This window comes from Podarcis cretensis, assembly GCF_951804945.1.
Source record: "Podarcis cretensis genome assembly, chromosome: 13".
NCBI classification, from domain to species: domain Eukaryota; kingdom Metazoa; phylum Chordata; class Lepidosauria; order Squamata; family Lacertidae; genus Podarcis; species Podarcis cretensis.
The window spans coordinates 39,042,772-39,062,744 of NC_137182.1; the positions used below are offsets into that span (position 1 = coordinate 39,042,772).

At 44.4% G+C, this 19,973-nt stretch overlaps 1 protein-coding gene across 1 annotated transcript; it reads left to right on the forward strand.

Moving 5' to 3' along the window:
- The first annotated feature begins 4,036 nt into the window (after positions 1–4,036).
- Positions 4,037–19,108, forward strand: UBE2S (ubiquitin conjugating enzyme E2 S). Its single transcript, XM_079950759.1, has 4 exons — positions 4,037–4,471; positions 9,997–10,144; positions 14,251–14,441; positions 18,587–19,108. Exons 1-4 carry the CDS (start codon positions 4,469–4,471, stop codon positions 18,875–18,877), a joined length of 633 nt encoding a protein of 210 aa, XP_079806885.1. The 5' UTR covers positions 4,037–4,468; the 3' UTR covers positions 18,878–19,108.
- The last annotated feature ends 865 nt before the right edge of the window (positions 19,109–19,973 follow it).

Consider the following 19,973-nt stretch of genomic DNA (forward strand, 5'->3'; position numbering starts at 1 on the left):
TATTGTGTTCAAATTGAGACATACATACCAAAAACAAAACACCCCACCAAACACACATACACAGAGCTTTGCCTTTCATTGTGGATGCCCCCCCCCGCTCCGCCCGCTTATAAAACATGCAGAAGAAGGGGTGGAGGGAAGGATGCTGAGCAAATGAAAGATTTGAAAATGAATTGACCACCAGCCTGGGGAAGCAATACTGCAGCAACCAGATTTAATCCTTGTGTGGATCAACGACAGAGACGTGTTGAGAAGTACCGGTACATGTTATTTAACATTTATTTCAAACATTTTACAGAACTTGAAAGTTCCCTGTCAACCATCTGAAGAAGGAAAAAGGCCAGTATGTTGAAACATCAACCCCAGCTAAAGCATGCTGCTGCCAGTCCTGTATTAAGCACCGTTAATATTTGAGATTATCTCCCCTGCTTCAAATATGACTGGTTGAGTTAATATCTATCTCCACACCTCATTCACATTCAAGATTATTTCCCTAAGCAAGCAATTTGCATATATCACCTCATTAGTATTCTTCAGCAGCTAATCTCAGCTCATGCTGTGCTGGGGATCACCCCCCTCCCTAGTAATTCATTAACATTCAAGCTTACTTTATTATAGCAGGGCTGTCAGATAGAAGGCCAAGGATTGATTAGGCCTCATGGGGTCTCCAGTGTAGCCTGCAGCATCCTTCCACATTCCACCCAATGCAATCACTTTCAAGGCCACAAGTGGATGCTCTTTCCGCTAGCTAAGCAAAGGGACTCTTGGCAATGGCTGCTATTGCATCCCAGGGCATCAACCCCTCTTGAATTGCATTCATGACTATTAAGTAGTGAAGTGAGCATAGCACTGAGTAACATTTGCTACAATCCACAACCTAGTTCCTGCTTTCATTTATTTTTGTTCCTTTTTGTTCCAGTGCCCCACCCACAACACTACTTGCTTTTAAAACATTTCTAGTTCACACATACAAAGGTCTTCACAGGAATCACTCGCAAGGAACTTGTGTGCCTTCAGCTGTTGGTGGACTAAAGGTAAAAGTAAAAAGGTAAAGGACCCCTGGACGGTTAAGTCCAGTCAAAGGCGACTATGGGGTTGCGGCACTCATCTCACTTTCAGGCTGAGGGGCCCATGTTTGTCCACAGAGAGTTTTCCGGATCATGTGGTCAGCATGACTAAACCACTATTGGCGCACGAAGGGCCGTAATGAATGCCAGAGCGCATGGAAACGCTATTTACCTTCCTGCCACAGCGGTACCTATTTATCTACTTGCACTGGTGTGCTTTCGAACTGCTAGGTTGGCAGGAGCTGGGACAAAGCAACGGGAGCTTACCCGCCATGGGGATTCGAACCACTGACCTTCTGATCAGCAAGCCCAAGAGGCTCAGTGGTTTAGACCACAGAGCCAACTGCCATCATCCCTGACTATTGGCCATGCTAGCTGATGAGAGTCAAGTGAAGGCTTGCCATATTTCCTGACATGTCCTTGGTTTTGGGTGTAAAAACGGCATCAGGAAATTTTTGCTGAAACAGCAAAATGTCAGGTGAAACCCGGATGTGTGGCAGTGTGATGGGAAAAGAGTGGAAACAGCTCAAAAAGCTTAACATCACTTTGTGGGGGGGAGGTTTTCCTAAAATGGCTACAGCAACACCTGCAGGACCAATGTGATGCATCCCTGAAGCAAACTCCTACCATGTGCTTTTAAAATGCATATGGTGCATGTGCCTCTCAAACCTGCCCCTTCAGCAGGACCATAGCATGGCAGAAAAGGGGTCTATCCCTTCTCCTCCTCCATGGACCCAATCTGCTGTTAGCCATGGAAAAGCAAAATTTGCTTGCTAAGAAATGTAACAACTTAGGTTTTCTTCTCTGTAACTTGTAGCAGCTCCCAATGAGCAATGTGGCTGCAGCTTAGGGGAATGTGGCTGCACCTCTTCATCTTCCATGGGTGCCCAGAAAAGGGCTTCTGATGTAGACCCCAGGGTCCAAGCATGTTTGTATGGGAAGAGGTGGCCCCCCCTGTGCTATTTCGGGAAGAAGGGCAAGCTATAAATTTAATAAGTAAATAAGGCTTTATTGATCAAAACCAGAACCTTTAATAGAGTCTGGAAATCTGATAATGCTGTATTCTACTGGTAAAATGTGTCCTTATGCAGCGAAGGCAAAATGGTAGCTTTACATTTATGCACAAAAAACCATGCAATCATCATCTAAGGCCTTTTTTTCATGTGCCTCGTCCACAAGGGTCCGGAGGGTGGCAAAACAAGAACGGGCCTTTTCTGCAGTGGCTCCCTGTTTGTGGAATGCTGTCCCCAGGGAGGCTTGCCTGGCACCTTCATTATACACCTTTAAGCACCAGGGGAAAATGTTCCTCTTCAACCATGCCTTTGGTGGACTAACATCCTATATTTTTCTAAATGTGTTTGTGGGAGGTGAGGTTATTGTTCTGTTCTTGTTTTTATGTATTTTGTGCCAACACATTCAACAAATAACAATTAAACACAAAACAGTGGAATAATTAAAGGGGGGGGGCAGATTCCAGCTCCTGAGGGGGAATTAAAGGATGCACAAGGGGTACACAATCTATAACATTCAGCAGTGTGGATGGGCACTAAGAAGACCCTTGTGGGAATCAGGTCAAAAGTGCACCTAGTCCATTCTGTTCTCATAGAGTCGCAACTATACACCTCTGGGAAGCCCACAAGCAGGATACTTAGTGTAAAAGCAACTATTCCCACTTGCAGGGGTGAAACTAGGTTTTATTTTACTCAGGTCAAAGACCCAGTTTGGCACACCCACCCATGTGCATTTGCATACACCTTCCTCTTTGGCAATCACTCAATAGCTGAGTAAGATTGTCTTAACAATGAGTCCATAAGTGACTGTGGAGGCCAATTTTGGATCCACACGTCCTTCCACAGTGGGCACATAGGTTTCTGGGCGAGTTGATCATGGTGAGGGTTTGCCAAGTGTGCCTTCCTCTTAGCACGTTTCTCCCATTCATCCTGCGTTCAAGCTTCAAAGCCCACGACACCTTTGGTAAAGGCTGTTCTCCAAGTGGAGCACTTGCAGGCCAGTGTTTCCCAGTTGTTGGTGTTTATACTACATTTTAAAAGATTTGCTTTTGTCGACCACCAGCATTATGCTTTCCACTCAGGCTGGCAGCCTCTGTGGGGGCTTCATCGGGGGCAACAATGTTGCAGCTGCTGCACTGCCCACTTGTGTTATCTTCAGCAACTGATATGGCAACATGGCCATTTTAAGCCAAGGTAAACCTTTGTGCCGATTCTCTCTCTCAGTGTAGTCCTCTGTCTACTCAGATGTGAGCCCCATTACAATCAACGAGGCTTAACTCCCAAGTAAGTGAACAGAGGTTTGCAGCCTTAATCATGAACGCCTTCAGAGAGCAGTTGCAGTCTAAAGCTGTTTCCAGTGAGAAGGAAGTTCCTTCACAGATGGTGCTAATGGCAGCTGTCAAGTGTGTATGTCCATGAACATTACTGAGGACAGGATGGTTGAGAACATCTCGAACTGGTCGCCCGAGCAGTCATTTACCCTGTTAAGCACCACCCGCTTCTTAATGTATCCCGTCATTATGCATAATTATTAGACGAAATATATTTAACTTGTTCAGCCCTAATTAGCTGCTTCCTGTCGTCAGTTGGGCGGGTTTACTTTTCTCATTTGGCCAATTAGGAACCTGCCCGCTTTGTTTGAATAAAGAAGAACCAGGGGCAGAGCTTTCCCCGCAGCCAGACACTTTTTCGTCGCCTATTGGTATTCGTTACGTCAAGTTACTATTTCTCCGAGCCGCGTCTCTCGCGCACTCTCACATTCTATTGGCGAAACGGCGCGTCAGTCGAAGGATTTGAAATTCGCCCCCACCCAGTTTCTTCCCGCAACCGTTAGCAGATAAACAAACTATCGTCCCTTTAAACGCCGCTTTCACCAAACGTTCGTATTCAAATCCGTCCAATCAGGCACTATAGCGCCGCCTCTCCACTACGCCTCTCCTCATTGGCTGCCGGCCGTCGCGGACATTGGTTGTCAACGGCTCTCCGCGAGGAGAGCACCCAAGAAGGGAGGGGGGAGGAACGGACCCCCTCCGTTCTAACGGGCCTGATTGGGCGGTTGGGGTTCCAAAGGGGTGTGGCTGGCTTTGGCCGAGGGTTATAAAAACGTTTGCTGGGCACCGGCCACCCTCATTAAAGTGAGGGTGGCATAAGCGAGTTGGTAACAGCGTGGAGAAGGAGGAGGGTGGGGGGAACATCTGGTTTCCCCCCCGTAAATGCATGGGAAAGGTGGAACTTCTTAAACCCTAGTATCTAGCGTTTTTTCAATAGGGGTAGGGGGCTCCTGACCCAGGTTAGGAGTAGGCGCACGATCTTTTAGGTGTAGACTAAGGTGCGTATGTGAGCCCTCTAAAGGTTGTGCTGTTCTACAATCCTCTGTGCAGACCCTACACAATGGTGAGTGGCTTTTGGCTCGTTTGCCCATGCCTAATTTGAAGTTTTCTCCTTGGTTCTGGGACCCACCAGAACTTGGTTGGGATTGGTGGCATGTGACTTTTCTGCACAATAACGATCAAAGGTTCAGGGGATGGGTAACATGGGGATCTGTTCATATTTGTGTGCCTGTAGGCAAAATCCAAGAGTATGGAGTGAAACCTTTGGCTGCCTGTTTTCAGCTGGGTTCCAAGGTTATGGTTTTGTATTGGGGAAGGGATCTGAGAGTGGGGTTCTGTATAGGATTTGCTTGTAATAAGATACTTGGATTTAGCATTGGAGGTATCTCAGTGTTTGTGGCGCGAGTGGTGAGAAGCCTGTTGAAGTCCTGGTGTAGAGAAAGGTGGAATTTCCTGATCTAGTGTCAGGTGTGGGTTAAGATCTAGTGCCAGGCTTAGGGGTGTCATAATAGAGGAGGAATCCTAATAGAGGAGCTACTGATGAAATATGAAGAGAAAGAGAAACATTCAGAAGGAGCTTCTCAATTCCTAAAGGAACTCATCTTAAAATATGGTGAAAGAGGCCCATATTCTTTGGTGTGGAATGAGTACACTGGAAAGGCATTTAAAAATGGAGGTGCAAGTATAACAGATGTAGTGATGCCAGTTTCTCTGAGTATTTGTTTAAATTAAGCAGGGTGGGGAAGCTGTTATTGGACTCCTACTGCCACCATCTCTGACCATTGGCCATGTTGACTGGGGATGATGGAAGTTGGAATCCAACAACAGCTGGAGGGCTGCAGGTTCTCCATCCCTGGTATAAAACCCTAATGAAGTCAGACATTTTAAAAGTGTTTATGGGAGGAATAATTTTTGTATAGGAGGTGTGGGCAGTTACCCACACTGGAAGTCAAACTTGAAAAAAACTTAATTCCCCACTTGCCACAATATTTTCCATCCTTTGTTACAACTTTGCTCCTCCTGTTTCCTTTCTTGGATGTGTGAGCTGTGGCATCCTTGATGCATGTTCCATATGAAAAACACACATTATTGAGAGTATCAAGGTCTTTAAAAAATCCTCAGATATTTATTTGGGACAATAGATTCCTTACAGGGTAAATAATGCATTTTGCTAATAGCCACCTTTGCTTTTCTAGAATTTAATTACATTCCCTGTTTGGATCATATTTGTTGAGGCATATTTTATATTGTTTGATTTATAAGTGAAAGACAGAATGTATTTCTTTCCAGTGCCTTCCAAAATATCTTGTATTTTGTTTGATTTCCAGGTGCAGGGCTAAAGGCCTATTCCTTGCTGCAAACACAGAAAGTCATCACTTGTACAAAATAATACATAATAGAAAAGGTGGATTGTTCTTTTTACATATGGGGAAACATATCTCAGACATTCTTTATTAAGGCTGGAATCCTGGACATTGAACACCATGAGACTTGCTCCTGAATAAACATATAGGATTGTATTGGGAGGCATCTAGAGTTTGCTTTCTGAGTAGTTTTATTTTTTCGTAGTATGAGGATTTAGGAAGATACAGCAGTACTCTGAACAGTTTGTCTTCTCCTTCTCCCCCTTTCTCTCAAAGCAAAATCCTCCATGTTTGCAAACTCTTCTACTCAGTGGAGTTGTAAGAGTACTTCTTTAAGGTCTATAAAGTTGGTTAGCCTTTTAAAAACCTTTTGTCTTGATTTGTTCGAGTCTAGGCCTTTGGTTCCCTTGGGTATATTTTTCTATGTGCAGTGCTGCATACATGTTGTTAAATTTTCATCTTGTATTTGAGACCTGCGCAGTCCTTTGACCTCTTACATGCTTTCAGATGTGTTTAATTGTAAACTCTTTCTCATGGGACGAATCCTTGGCAAGCAGTGCTCTCTCCTCTTCCCCAACCCCAGCCCCCAGCAGATGGTTTACACACAGGCAGCAGTTTTGTGTGCAGGGAAGGACTGAGCTTCCATGATAACTTTATTTTTTTTGTAATCTATCAAAAACCATTAGTAGTTTCTCAGCACATAGTGTATGTGTGTGTCAGTGGAGGTTAAGCACTATGTAACTTAAGCAGAAGGGACGACTTTTATGGAAGAAATGAAAATGTTCCATGTAGAAAGCTAATACATAGTGGTGTGTAATATTTTTCTCCTTGTTAGTGTGTTCTTTATCTGTATGCTCTTGAGTGTTGGTACTTTATTTTACAGTTACTCCAAAGAGATGCTAGGATGCCTCTTCTGATGTCTTCCTTTATAGCCAAGGGTGATACATTTTTGCCATTTGACATCCTTACTATTGGTTTACTCTTGAAATGCCCTTTGGGGGCAGCATTCCCACTGTTGGTGACTTTGTGTTTTAAGTTCCATTAGAATGAGCCTGGCATGGAATCTGATTTTTGTTAGCTTTGGAGGATCCCAAGGAAAAAACATCCAGCAACGTGGGACACATTGCTTTGATCCAGATGGGATCAGAAATGGTATTGTGGAGTGTCCTGTTTAAATGTGGCCTTCTCTGTATTTCTGGTAGAGGAGGCTGTGGATGTAGTTAACTAATTAGACTAGCCTTTCACAACTTTAGGTCCCCAGGTGTTGTTGGACTAAAATCATCCCTGGCCACTGGTCCTGCTAGCTAGTCCAACATAATCTGAGGATGCAAGATTGATAGAGAGTCTGAGTTAGACTGTGACCCAAATTGTTTATTTTTCAGTTTTGGGCTACATGCTTTTGTGTCTATGTACGCTACAGTAGTAAAACTTCGTTTCTACTGGAGTCAGAGAGAGAGAGATGGGAAAGAACTCCCCAGGGAGAGCTGGTGCATGTTGGAAGCTAGGTCAGCTTGCTCCTTTTAAAATGGCAAGTGGGCAACCCCTTTAGCACTCTGGAAGACGTATGTGGGCACCTTTAGGGTGTGTGCAGAATTGGTCTGAGAAGCAGAGGCTGCAAATAGCCACCCTATGATGTTGAACTGAGGTGGAGTGTTTGTAGAAATGACAGCCAAGTAACAAAAATTGTACACCCACAAATACACATTGTGTCTGAGGGAAAAGTTAAGGCATTCCTTGCCTAAAGACTTTGCGTAACCTAAGTACAAAAGGTTTTCTTCCTTCGCAATTGTCCTGCTTTTGTGTGTCAATATTTGCTGGCAATGCAGGCCACTTAATTCCTTCTGACGGTACAAATGAGGATCTACAGTTGACAGGTGTCAAAATATAAATAAATAGCAATTGGGGGGGCTGTTTAGATGAGGTGTTCTCAGGATTAGGGGGGGGGGGTGAAAGGTGAGAGCAGACTTGCCTTCTCCTGTGTGTTTTCTTTCTCTCTATTTCACTCACTCACTCATTCACTATCACACACACACACACTGAAAAAGTGACTAACAGACCAAGAGATCCTGTGTTTGTTTGAATGGGGAATCTCCTCTGCTTTGCCAGATTTAATCTCTGCTTTGAACAATCATGGAATCCCTTGCCTTTGTCCATTGGCTTAGTAAGTGAGGAGAGTGAATTGGGAAACTGTAGGCCTGAGGCCTGCTCCCCATTTTTCTGGCTACCTCATTTGAGTTGGGGGTCACACACCATCTGAACAGCCCCAAATAAAACTGTGATTCAGGTATCTGCTTAATTTGTGTGTGTCTGCTTGCTTTGACCCCCATTTCTCACCTGAAATTAAAAACATACAAACCCGTGTGTGCAAAAGAGGGTTAGAAAAAGCCCAGCCACTCCAGATTTGTTGTGTTTGAAAGCAGTGCTGCAATATTGGCAGCAGGCTTTTGAGAAGTCAGATTCAACTTTTGCTGTGAAAGCTACCTTGCTAGTGTATTTTCTCAATCCATTATTACATTTTACTCTTGCCTCTTCTCCAAGGAGTTCAAGGGCTGTGCCCATGATTCTTGTATTTCACTCTCCCGTTTTACCCTCACAATTAAACTGTGAAGCACAGTAGGTTGTTCTGAGAGTGTGTGATCGGCCCAAGGTCACGCAGTGGGCTTTGTGACTGAACTTGCCTCTCTGATCCTAATACAGCCCTCCCCGTCCTCACCACACTCACCCACATTGGCTTTTCAAGTAGCAGCATTTGCCTTGGGGGTGGAAGGGTTTTACGTAGGATTTGACACTGTCCCCACCAATTAGTACTTTTGAATGCTGGGATTCTTGAGCCAACGTGACTTTGGCTCTTCGTAACACATCTAGCCTTGTTGTCTTGACAGTTATGAGAGTTTGTGCTCCACCAAAGGACTGCGAGCTCAGGGCTGCAAAGTAGCTGCTTCCCATCCCTTCCTTCCTCATCCCTGGAAGTTCCACTCAGGCAGTTTTGAGGAGGAATTGTGCCTGTGCTTTCAAGAATTGCCGCTATGAGGGATGTAATATTGCTTTAAAATACTTACCATTGGGCTTCTGATCCCTTTGGAAGCAATTGATAAATGAAACAAGATAAATCAATTTGCGCAAACAAGCTGTTCCTTTTTCTTTTACTCTGTCTAATTTGATGCGCCTTTGCTATTTGGGATGGGTGTGTCTTCATGTCACTCTTCCCATATGTGTTTATTTCTGCCTTGCAACGAAGACTCTGTATACAGTGTAGTTGCCCATGAGCTTATGCGCGCATATATATATATATATATATATATATATATATATATATGTATATATATATAGTGTTAATTTTAAAAAGGGTTCTTCCAGTTTATAAAGCATCCCTGGTTCTTGCTTGCCATGTGCAGGCAGGTGAGTGGCTGTTCAAAAGTCCATTTTAATTTGTGCTGTTTTGCCTTGGATCTCTCTCCCTGAGTCTCTGTGTGGGTGTGTCTTTTCAGGCTAGAGGTACATGGTTTTTAGTGGAGAGAAATTAGACTGTCTTTGGGTTTTGCAGTCGGGGGCTCATCAACAAAAATTACTTTAAAAATAAGACATGCATAATTCTTGGTGAGTGAGAATTAATCAGAAGAAAGTGCATTTTGAAATGGATCCTATGTTTTGTCATCCTCCTGCTGCATGAAACAGCTTTCGGGGAGCCTACTTGTGAGTAAACATAGGAAGCAGACTGCGCTGCTGCTTGAATTGGCAGGTTCATGTGGGTTATGGGGAGATTACTTAGGAGTAAGCATTTCAAGTGGCATGCTGGCAGAAGACAGTGTTCCAGTGACATGTCTTGGAAAGCAAGTAGCTATTTAATGATTCACTGACTTTGCTGGGAGAAGACTAGGAAGTGGAGGCTTATTTTGGATGGTGGTGTTTCTCCACAGGTGTGTGTGTGTTTGACCCAAGTAAGCACCTTTTACATGCACTATGCTTTCCTCCCCCAAGTAAATCTGAGTATTACTAGTGCCTAGAGCTGGTCTTCCTGTTCTGTGTTGCTGTTGGCTCTTGGGTACATCTGTTGGTCACCCTCTATGCAACTTTTCAGGCATTCTGCAGCACATTGTCACTCCCAATATTGGTCAGCCCTTCCCCCTTCAAGAGTAGCGTGTGGCAGATCCATGCAGGGACTGTGTTTCAGCTAAGAACCATATTCTTCTTTGCTTTTCCCTCTCCCACCTTTTCTGTCCTGCAGAATTCCAATGTAGAAAATTTGCCTCCCCACGTGATTCGGCTGGTCTACAGGGAAGTCTCCACTCTGACCTCAGACCCACCCGAAGGCATCAAAGTATTCCCTAATGAGGAGGACATCACAGATGTGCAAGTTACCATTGAAGGACCTGGTAAGAAGGGGCATGTGGGGTTTGCTTTCCGAGACTCCCTTTTTAAAAAAAAAACATGTGGTTAGGAGGCAGAGGGCAGTACCTGCATCAAGTACAGCAGAGCTCTAGCTTATGGGTTGTGAAAAGGGCAACAGTGCCAGGTGGCATTGTCCAAGCAAGAATGGAAAGGTGACTCTTTTAAGGGGTTGTGGGGCTCTTCTCCACAGGCAGCATAAATTTAGCTTCCCATCAATATTCCTTTGTTGTCCAGGAGAGCTTGTTCCCGTCACCTGCTTCCAGGATAGGGAAAGGAGCTCTCTTCCGCACCTCCTGTGAGGGAATCCAGATACCTTTGTGCTGCTTATATCATGCAGGTATTTACAGTGGTACCTCTGGTTGTGAACGGGATCTGTTCTGGAGCCCAGTTCACAACATGAGCAAAATGCAACCCGCGTGTGCGCGGGTCGCAATTTGCCGCTTCTGTGCATGCGCGTGACATCATTTTGAGCATCTGCGCACCCTTTCTGGTACTTCTGGGTTGCCGCAGGACGCAACCTGAAAAGATTTAACCTGAAGCAAATGTAACAAGAGGTATGACTGTATAATATATATGTATATATGATACATATATATATTTATATATTCTAACCTTGTGGTTAGAAATAAGACAGTTGGGTGGGGTCTTGTAGGCGGAGGGAAGCTCTGGAACCAAGCTGCCGCCTTGAGCCGTGGCTCAGTGCAGACATAACACTGGAGTAGAATACAGGAGGTCAGGACTATTGGGGTGTATCCAGTTAAATTATACTCTGAGTAGATGTGCTGAAATTAATGGGCCTGTGTTGATTATGCCCATCGATATCAATGGGTCTAGGGCTAACATTGGAGACAGCCCATTGGGCCAGTATTCTCTCTTTTAGCAGAAGAGAAGTTTTAATTCTCTAGGAATACCAAGTTCTCAGTTTCCACAGCGCGACCATATACTTTCAGACTTCTAGCAATAAAACCAAATTAACCCTTTTCCCACCCCTGGTTCTAAGAAATGTTCAGGAGGGTCCATATCTACCAAAGTTGAGGTCCACTGGTTTCAACTGGTGAATGAATCCTGGAGCCCCAAACTGGAAATTAAAAGGGAAAAGAAAAATCTAGCCCCTATGAAGCTTGTGCTGAGAGGAGTAAAAATATCTGCCTTGCAAGTAGACAACCTTGCCCCAGAAAAGGGCTTGGGGTGAAGGCTAAAAGAAAAAAAGGGGGGACTAGACTTATTAGTTAGCTCCTTAAAAAAAGAAGTCAGCAAGCCTTCAGTATTCAGGAGAGTTGCTGGAGAAAAAGCAAAACTGGGCTAAATAATTCTAAAAAGGAAGCAAAATTAGGGTACAAAAATTAGGGTACACTCTAGTTTGTTTCCTTCAGTTACACACATATGAATAATATACTCATTAAAAATTAGCCTTTCATTAATTTATAATGACAACCCCAAAATTCTGGATTGTTTCTTCTCTTTTTCCTCCTTGTACACTAAGAATCCTTCCTTATTTCAGTTGGGTTGTAAATATTGTTGAGACGAAGAGGAACCTTGAGACTTTTTTGTATCAGATTTACAATCTCTCTCTGTCTATGATTTTTCAGCCTCATTGCCCAAAGTAGAATCTTTTATCTCTAAACGTGGTGTTTCAGAGAGAGAAGAGTTCTCTAATGTAACAGAGGTATGGGTGGGCTTTATCTAACATTTGGGACATTCTCTCTTAACTGAAGAGAAGATTCAGTTTTCTTGAAATACCAAGTTCTCAGTTTCCACAGCAAGACCATATAATGTCTGTCTTCTAGCAATAAAACCACACCAGAAATAAAATGGGAAAACAGAAACATTTTGCGTTTTAATATAACACACTCATAATTTCATCTAGGCCTATATAAACTTTAACTTTTAACTATTAACTTTTAAAATGTCATCTTTTTTTGTCTTGTGACCAACCAGAGCGTTCTAAAAGATAAACCTCTATTCCCTGAGTTTATTCTGTGTATACTTAGGCAGCCACCAAATAGCATTGAAATGCGTCATTCACTTCACTCCTGCAGTGCTCATTTCATGTTTTATAACCCTCTTTCATTCCAGTTTAATTAGAAATAAATAAATAAGGAACACGGAACATGCCAAGTCACAAATACTGGATCAATGTATTAAGTTCTGGGACTTCAGATACAATACATGAAAAGAAGAACAGAGGTTTTCTCTGAATTTAAGCAGGGCTGAATCAGGAATAAAAGTACATATTCAACGGTAATAGAAGAAAGTTCTGCTAATCCAGAGACGTGAGGATGATGATAGTATCAACCATTGTTGCCTCAGAACACTGTCCAAGAAAATAATAATTTAGGAGTCAAATTACTTTCCCCTCCTTTTTCAGTGAAAATTGCACAGTCTTTGACAAGGCATATTGTCAGAGCTGCCCGAGATCCCAGCTCACAAAGGACCAACGCCAGTTCGTTGTTATATACAAAAGTCTTTACTGACGTTCAGTTTCGATTTCAAAGCCGCGGCGCGCAGCTCTACGTCTCAAACTCTAGACCGCTGAAGCTCCGTCTGAATCTCCTCCCCCCAGACACCAGTTTAAGACTCTAGCCTTGCTCCACCTCTTCCTTTGCTCTTTCCCCCTCTGGGTCCGCCTGTCCGCTGGGGTCTTGCCCTTTCTAGACTCTTCTGACGCTGAGTCCCCTGAGTCTTCCCCCTGCCTCCGGCGGGCTTTAGGACCTGGTTCCCAATCCGGGTTTTCTGCTGTCCCGCGTGCCTGTACATTCGAACTTGGCGCGTGCGCCCAGCCGGCAACCTTTCTCCTGACTGTTACACTGCTCCTGTCACTGCTTCCCCCTTCGGGGAGGCTAGCTGGACCTGACTTCCCCTCCGTTCCCTCACTCTCTGATAGAGGCGTGGTCAGTCCTGACTCATCTTCTCTCCCTGCTGGAGGAGACGCTGGCCCTGATACATGGGAGTCTTCCCCCCCACTATGCTCTGGTGGGGGAGCTGGTCCTGATCTCCCGCTGCTGCTTTGGGAGTTCCCGCTGGCCCCTTGCTTCTGGTGCATCCCCCCTGGGACCCCCTTTGCCCTGGCCCTCGGCGCCCCCCTCTGGGAATCTTCTGATTCGCTGGAGAAGCTCATGGAATCTCTCGTGCCACTGTCATACTCCCCTACGCTGCCCTCAGATTCTTCCCCTTCGCTCTCCATTTCCTCTCTCCCCTGTGCCTCTGCTCCTGAGCCCCTGACACATATCATTTGTTGGGGGGTGTTATAATGCTGTGGTCTAAACCACTGAGCTTGCTGATCATAAGGTTGGCAGTTCGAATCCGCCCGATGTAGTGAGCTCCCGTTGCTCTGTCCCAGCTCCTGCCAACCTAGCAGTTTGAAAGCACACCAGTACAAGTAGATAAATAGGTACCACTGCATTGGGAAGGTAAATGCATTTCCATGCGCTCTGGCACTCATCACAGTCCTCTGTGCACCAGTAGCGGTTTAGTCATGCTGGTTACATGACCTGGAATGCTGTCTGTAGACAGACACCGGTTCCCTTGGCCTGAAAGCAGAGATGAGTGCCACACCACGTAATCTCCTTTGACTAAATTTAACTGTCCATGGGTCCCTTACCTATAATGTGCTTGAGAGGGGGGAGTTATTGGATTGTTCTTGTTTTTATTTTGATTATGTATTCTGTGTTTTTATATCATGATTTTATCTTGTGATCCACCCTGAGACCTGCAGGTATAGGGCAGTATACAAATTTTTACAAAATAATTTGTTCCCAATGTGGTACAGAGCACCAACCACATCATAAACAACACTCAGGTACCAATAGCTTGGCCAGCATCTTTTTTAGCTCCCAAGGTCTTGTGGATCATCATGGCTGCTGTAGAAGATGGAATCTAGAGGAGGCCATATTGGCGTTCCCAAAAAGTGGAGAAGTGGTCATATGGGAAAAGGGAGCACTCCTTGGGATCAGGCCGCCAACAAAGCAAAATAGTTAGCTGGACATCAGAGATAACTGAGCTGTGGTTTAAACCATGTGTGGGGTACAATGAGTGGGAGATGCCATCCTGCAGTATTGCTGAGACAACCCTTCTCCTGTTCCTGCTGCAGAGGGTACCCCATATTCCGGTGGCCTCTTCCGCATGAAGCTCATCCTCGGCAAAGACTTTCCAGCCAGCCCACCCAAAGGCTACTTCCTGACCAAAATATTCCACCCCAACGTGGGGGCCAATGGCGAGATCTGCGTCAACGTCCTCAAGAAGGACTGGAAAGCGGAACTGGGCATCCGACATGTCCTGCTGGTGAGTGTGGTTTTTACTGGGTTACATCGCAAAATGGTCTGTTTGGGTCCTGAATTGGGGTGTAACCCAAAATTGTTAATATTGTTAATTCACCTGGTCAGTCTTATCGTCCAGTACTTTCTATACTGATTGGCATTGGTGGGACAGGGTTTCAAGTAGGGAGATACATTTCTTTTGCCTGGAGCCTAAGATCCTTTCAGTAGGCAATACCAGGGATTAAACTGCATGCGAAACACGTGTCTCACCTCTGAGCCATGGTCCCTCTCTTTGCTTGGTCCTGGGCTTATCTAGGCCAGTGGGGAGAATGGTTCAACCTAAAGCAAAACCTACCATGAAGTGTCCTGCAAATGTCCCATTCAAGTGACAGAGAAAAATGGCTTGGCCAAAGCTGTCCAGTGATGAGTCATGGCAGAGCATTGAACCAGGAACTGTTTAGCTCTTGGCATCAGTGCATTAAACCAGACCTCTGGACTTTGTTTTCATGCTAAAAAATTTAATTAAGTTTTTAACAAACTTCAATGCAGTTTACAAACTTGGTGCTGGAGCAAACTGAGACCTCCCTCTTTCTGTTAATAGTCAGGATGTGTCTTTCAGTGCCGCTTCTTCATTTCCTTTCATGTTTGGTGTCATGTGGCTCCTGTGTTCCAGCACAGGGTATCTAATTCAGGTGGCGGCAACCTGTTGTTACTTGGAGGGATTGGTTCATAAGGGTATGAGCTCCACTGAGAAGATGCTCAACCTGATTCTTGGCACGCTGCCCAACCAGCCTGCCCTCTTTTAACTAGTTATTTAAAAGATTTCCAACAGTACCTTTCCACTGATGCTTCCAAGGTAGTTCACACAGCAACACTATTATTATTCTTATTATTATTATTATTATTACATCCAAATCACATCAAAATTTAATTTCAAAAGAAACATTAACTAAAAGCAAAAGTAAAAACAGCAATAAACAAAGAAATAATAATAATAACAACATTTATACCCCACCCATCTGGCTGGGTTTCTCCAGCCACTCTGGGTGGCTCCCAATCGAATATTAAAAACACAATACAGCATTCAACATTAAATAATAATAATAATAATAATAATAATAATAATAATAATAATAATATATTGTTTGTAATATTATAATATAATATTTATAATATTATCTCTTAGGAGAAGAAAAAAAACTTCCCTTGGTGCTGATTGGATAATAAAGTTGGCATCAGCCACGCTGTCCCTGGGGAGAGCAGTCATTGGCTAGGGCTTGCCCTCTGCCTGTGTGCTGAAGACTGGCTTCCTGCATGCCACAAACCAGCATTCTGGAACCAAAGCCTCATTTTCCAAGTTGGCAGTGAGAACAGGGGATTGTGGTGCCTGACTTTGTTTAAAAGAGGTATAGATAATTTGATGTATAGAACACCCCAGGCAATTTACAATAAAAGCACAGAACAAAAAGCAGCCTAAACAGAAAGACACCAATTGTCCCTTCCCACCCTTCTGAAACCTTCCTCCATAAGTGCTGCAGAGCACTAAAGGGCTCAGGGGTGGCTGCTCAGTGCCATTTTTCCTTGTCACCTTTCCTAAAATCTCTCTGTATGGCAGGGATGAGGAGCATGTGGCCCTCCAGGTTTGTGCCATTGCACCCATCATCCCTGACCAGGTGGTCTGTGCTGGCTGGGGCTGTACAGTAGCAGAGTTTTCTAAACCAAGTGCCATGCATCCCTCCCACCCTAATATCTCTAATATCTCTATTTCAAGCAGGCCAATTTCCACCCTCCTTCTGAAAAAAAAAAGGTACCTGGGTTAATGTTATTTTAAAAAATAACCCAAAGTATAAAACTGAATATATTAAAAACACAAAACAATATGATAGTGCGGTTTAAAATGGAGAAAAGGTCATTGTAACAAACCATGAAAAGCACTAAAGCTGAGGATTCAGTTTTACACGATGAAGCCATGCAAAATAAACGATGAGAAAAATTCTTTTATATAGTGCCACCGGACCCTGTATTTCATTATAATAAATGTATCCAAATATTTACAGTAGCCTGTTAACATAGGGTTTCCTATAGCTTTTGTTTTAACTCTTGTTTTAGAGGGCTGGATGGTGATTATTCTGGATTAATAGGCAACTTGACTTTTGTGTACCTGGAGAAGTTTGTGTTCAGAAACCACCAAGGTCATTTTTAGATTGTCCCCATTTTGTACCTAACCAGGGGTCCACCCAAGCATTCAAGGAAACGATGTGATAATTGGTGGGCTGAAAGAGAGTGAGGCAGGAGGAAGAGAGAATGTGCAGCACAAGCATTTTAAAACAGGGCAATAAGCATTAATTGGTAGATTAATTGACAAGTTGATTAGTGAGCATGTGTTAATCGGTCAGTACCGATTGCTAGTTTTGATGCTGTGCTGGTTTGCCCCTGTCATTGGGAATATGACCATTTTCTTATGGGTTCTTCCCATGCAAGTGGATAGGTCTAAGCAACTCTTAATATTTTGGCAGTATATTGAAGTATTTAAATTTAAGGAATCAGTTAAAAGGGAGGTGATGTGTAAGTTAAAAACACCTTAGTCAGCGGCCATAAAAACTTGCTCCTTTCTAAGTTTCCTACCACCTTTCCAATCTTTAAGTTAGGTAACGTTTGAAGCAACAGAGATCAGACTCTGTGGGAGCTAGGGATAGATGATGCCACAGTATTTTGGTGGTCCTGGGGCCCCAGAACATTAGCTGCTTTTTCCTGAATTTGAATTGCAGCTCTCCATCATGGTGACTAAATGAAAAAACATACTGCAATGCAGGACAGTTCCTGTTGTCTGTTCCACCTCAGAATGTATGAGAGAAGAATCTTGCTTTGAAATCATCCACTTATAATATCCCTGCTAGTAAAACGCTTGCATGTCAGGAAGGTTGCTTGCTGCTTCCTTAGCCTTTTCTCAACTCATTCACTTCCCACAAGCTTTGAGCTTTTGACAGGCACTTTCAAACCAGCAACACTCCTTTTTCACAAGCACATATCTGTACCGAGGTGATAATAGAGTACCTTGTTCCTGGCTCCACTTTTTAATCTGAATCTGGTGTCGGGCTGAGAGTGAGAAGCTTCCGCAGGCAGAACTCAACTCTGCTTCAGAGTTATGCCCCATCTCTAGAACTGAATGATTTCCAAAGGGCAACTTACAACACATGGGCAGCTTGATGCCCTCCAGAAATTTTTGTCTACAATTTCCATCAGCCCCAACTACTGGCCATGTCAGCTGGTGCGGCCAAAGGGAGCTGCAGTACAAAACATCAGGAGAGCACCACATTGGGGAAGGCAGCCAGTGTGGTATAATGGTTAGAGTGCTGGACTATGACCTGGGAGACTGGGGTTCAAGTCCCCACTCAGCCATGAAGCTCTTAGCCTAACCTACCTCACGAGGTTGTTGTGAGAATGAAATGGGGTAGGAGAACCTTGTACACCACATTGACCTCCTTGGAAGACAAAGGTTGTATATATAAATGGAATGAATGAATGAATGAATGAATGAATGAATGAATAAATATTCAGGCAATATGTAAAAAGGTGCCTAGCAGCTTGTGACCCACTGACTGCTGACAGGGGTCAGTGCATCTTTCTCCTCACTTTAGCAGTCCAAAGACAACTGGTTCATGAAGCAGATTTATTGCTGGGGCAGAGGGAAGCAGCAGCTAAGCAGTGGCTGAGACCATGCTGGTCTTCCTCCTGTCCTGCTGCTGCTCCTGGGAGAGAGTGAGAGTGGGCACAACTTCCTGAGATGCCCTTGTTTGGCTGGCCAATGGCAGAGCTTGCTGGATTCTTTCCCTCAAATAATAATAATAATAATAATAATAATAATAATAATAATAATAAATAATTTATTACTTAAACCCTGCCCATCTGGCCGGGCCTCCCCAGCCACTCTGGGTGGCTTCTAACAGGATATAAAAAGCACAATAAAAGATCAATCATAAAAAACTTCCCTAAACAGGGCTGCCTTCAGATGTCTTCTAAAAGTCAGATAGCTGTTTATTTCCTTGACAACTGGTGGGAGGGTGTTCCACAGGGTGGGCACCACTGCCAAGAAGGCTCTCTGCCTGACACTCTGAAAATGTCTCGCCTTCCCCTGGTTCTGACTGCCCTCGCTCCTTGTTCCCCTCATAGACCATCAAGTGTTTGCTGATCCATCCCAATCCAGAATCGGCCCTGAACGAGGAAGCAGGGCGCCTCCTGCTGGAGAACTATGAGGAATATGCCTCCCGGGCCCGCCTCCTGACGGAGATCCATGCCCAGCCTTCGTCCGGCCTGCGCACCAAGGACCCTGCCGAGCCTTGCTCTTCTTCGGCCAGTGCCTCTGGGGAAGGCCCCATGGCTAAGAAACATGCAGGCGACAGGGACAAGAAACTGGCTTCCAAGAAGAAGACCGACAAGAAGCGAGCTCTCCGGCGGCTTTAGGGGCCAGCGGGGACGGGGTGGGGTCTGGCACACAGGGTGGGTGGGTGTGGTGGGCGTTGGGGTTCCACAAGTACATTCTCCATTTCTCCTCTCTCTTCCTCTCCCACCTTCACGTTGAGGCTGCAGTCCAAGTCTGTCTCGCCCCTGTCAGATTTTTCTTCTTTTCCGTCTTTAAGTTATTTAAATTATAAAAGCAGGAAAATCTATTAAATGCCTTTTTTTTCTTAAGAAGGCTCTTAATGTTTGGTTGTGCCATCATCTAAAACCAGCGGCCCACGTTGAGAATGCTCTGCCCTTACCGTTAAAAAGGATGTTAATAGAAGCGCAGAGGAGCATCGAAATAAGAGGATCGGAAATGGGGAGCATCTTCCTTTTTGACGGAGGGCTTTAAAAAGAGGTTGCTGCTTTACGGTTTTGGGGGGGGGGAAGATATCAAAGAAGAGACTTTATAGAGGTGGATAAGATTGTGAACCGTGAGGAGCAGGTAAAGGGAAAGAGGATTCTTTACTGTTGGATTTCAGGATTGCTTTGCTGAAATTGGTTGATGAAGGATAACGAGAATGGTTCTCTGCACAACACATAATTAAGGAATTCATTGCTCCGAGTTGTGGTTTTGACCACTAACTTAGTTGTTTGTTTGTTTTCAAAAGGAAGCTAGGCAAATCTAAGCAAAGAAGGGCCTTTCTATGTGTGTGCTAGCCATGCAAGCTAAATGTGACCTCGGTTTAGAGGCAGTATGTTGGGGTAGCCATGGGCTTTCCTGGAAACATCTGGTTAGCTGCTTTTCAGGCCTTTGGCCTGATCCAGCAAGGGAGTTCTTAAGGCAAGTCAGCCGAGCAGAATGATCTCCCTCTGTGTCCAAATGAATTTGCTCATTCAGAATACTGGCCTCTGCATCCCTTACCACCACGACCGTTTAAATTGTCCTATGGCACCAGTGTTAAGCTACCTTGATGTGGGAAGAGGTGATGAATGCTGGGATTTGTTATGACACGAGGGGCATCTGAACCTGTCAAACCAAACAGCCGCATGGTGTGTGCTTCTTTGTGCACACAGAACTTTAACAACTGTCTTCCCTCCCACAATTGCCACCACA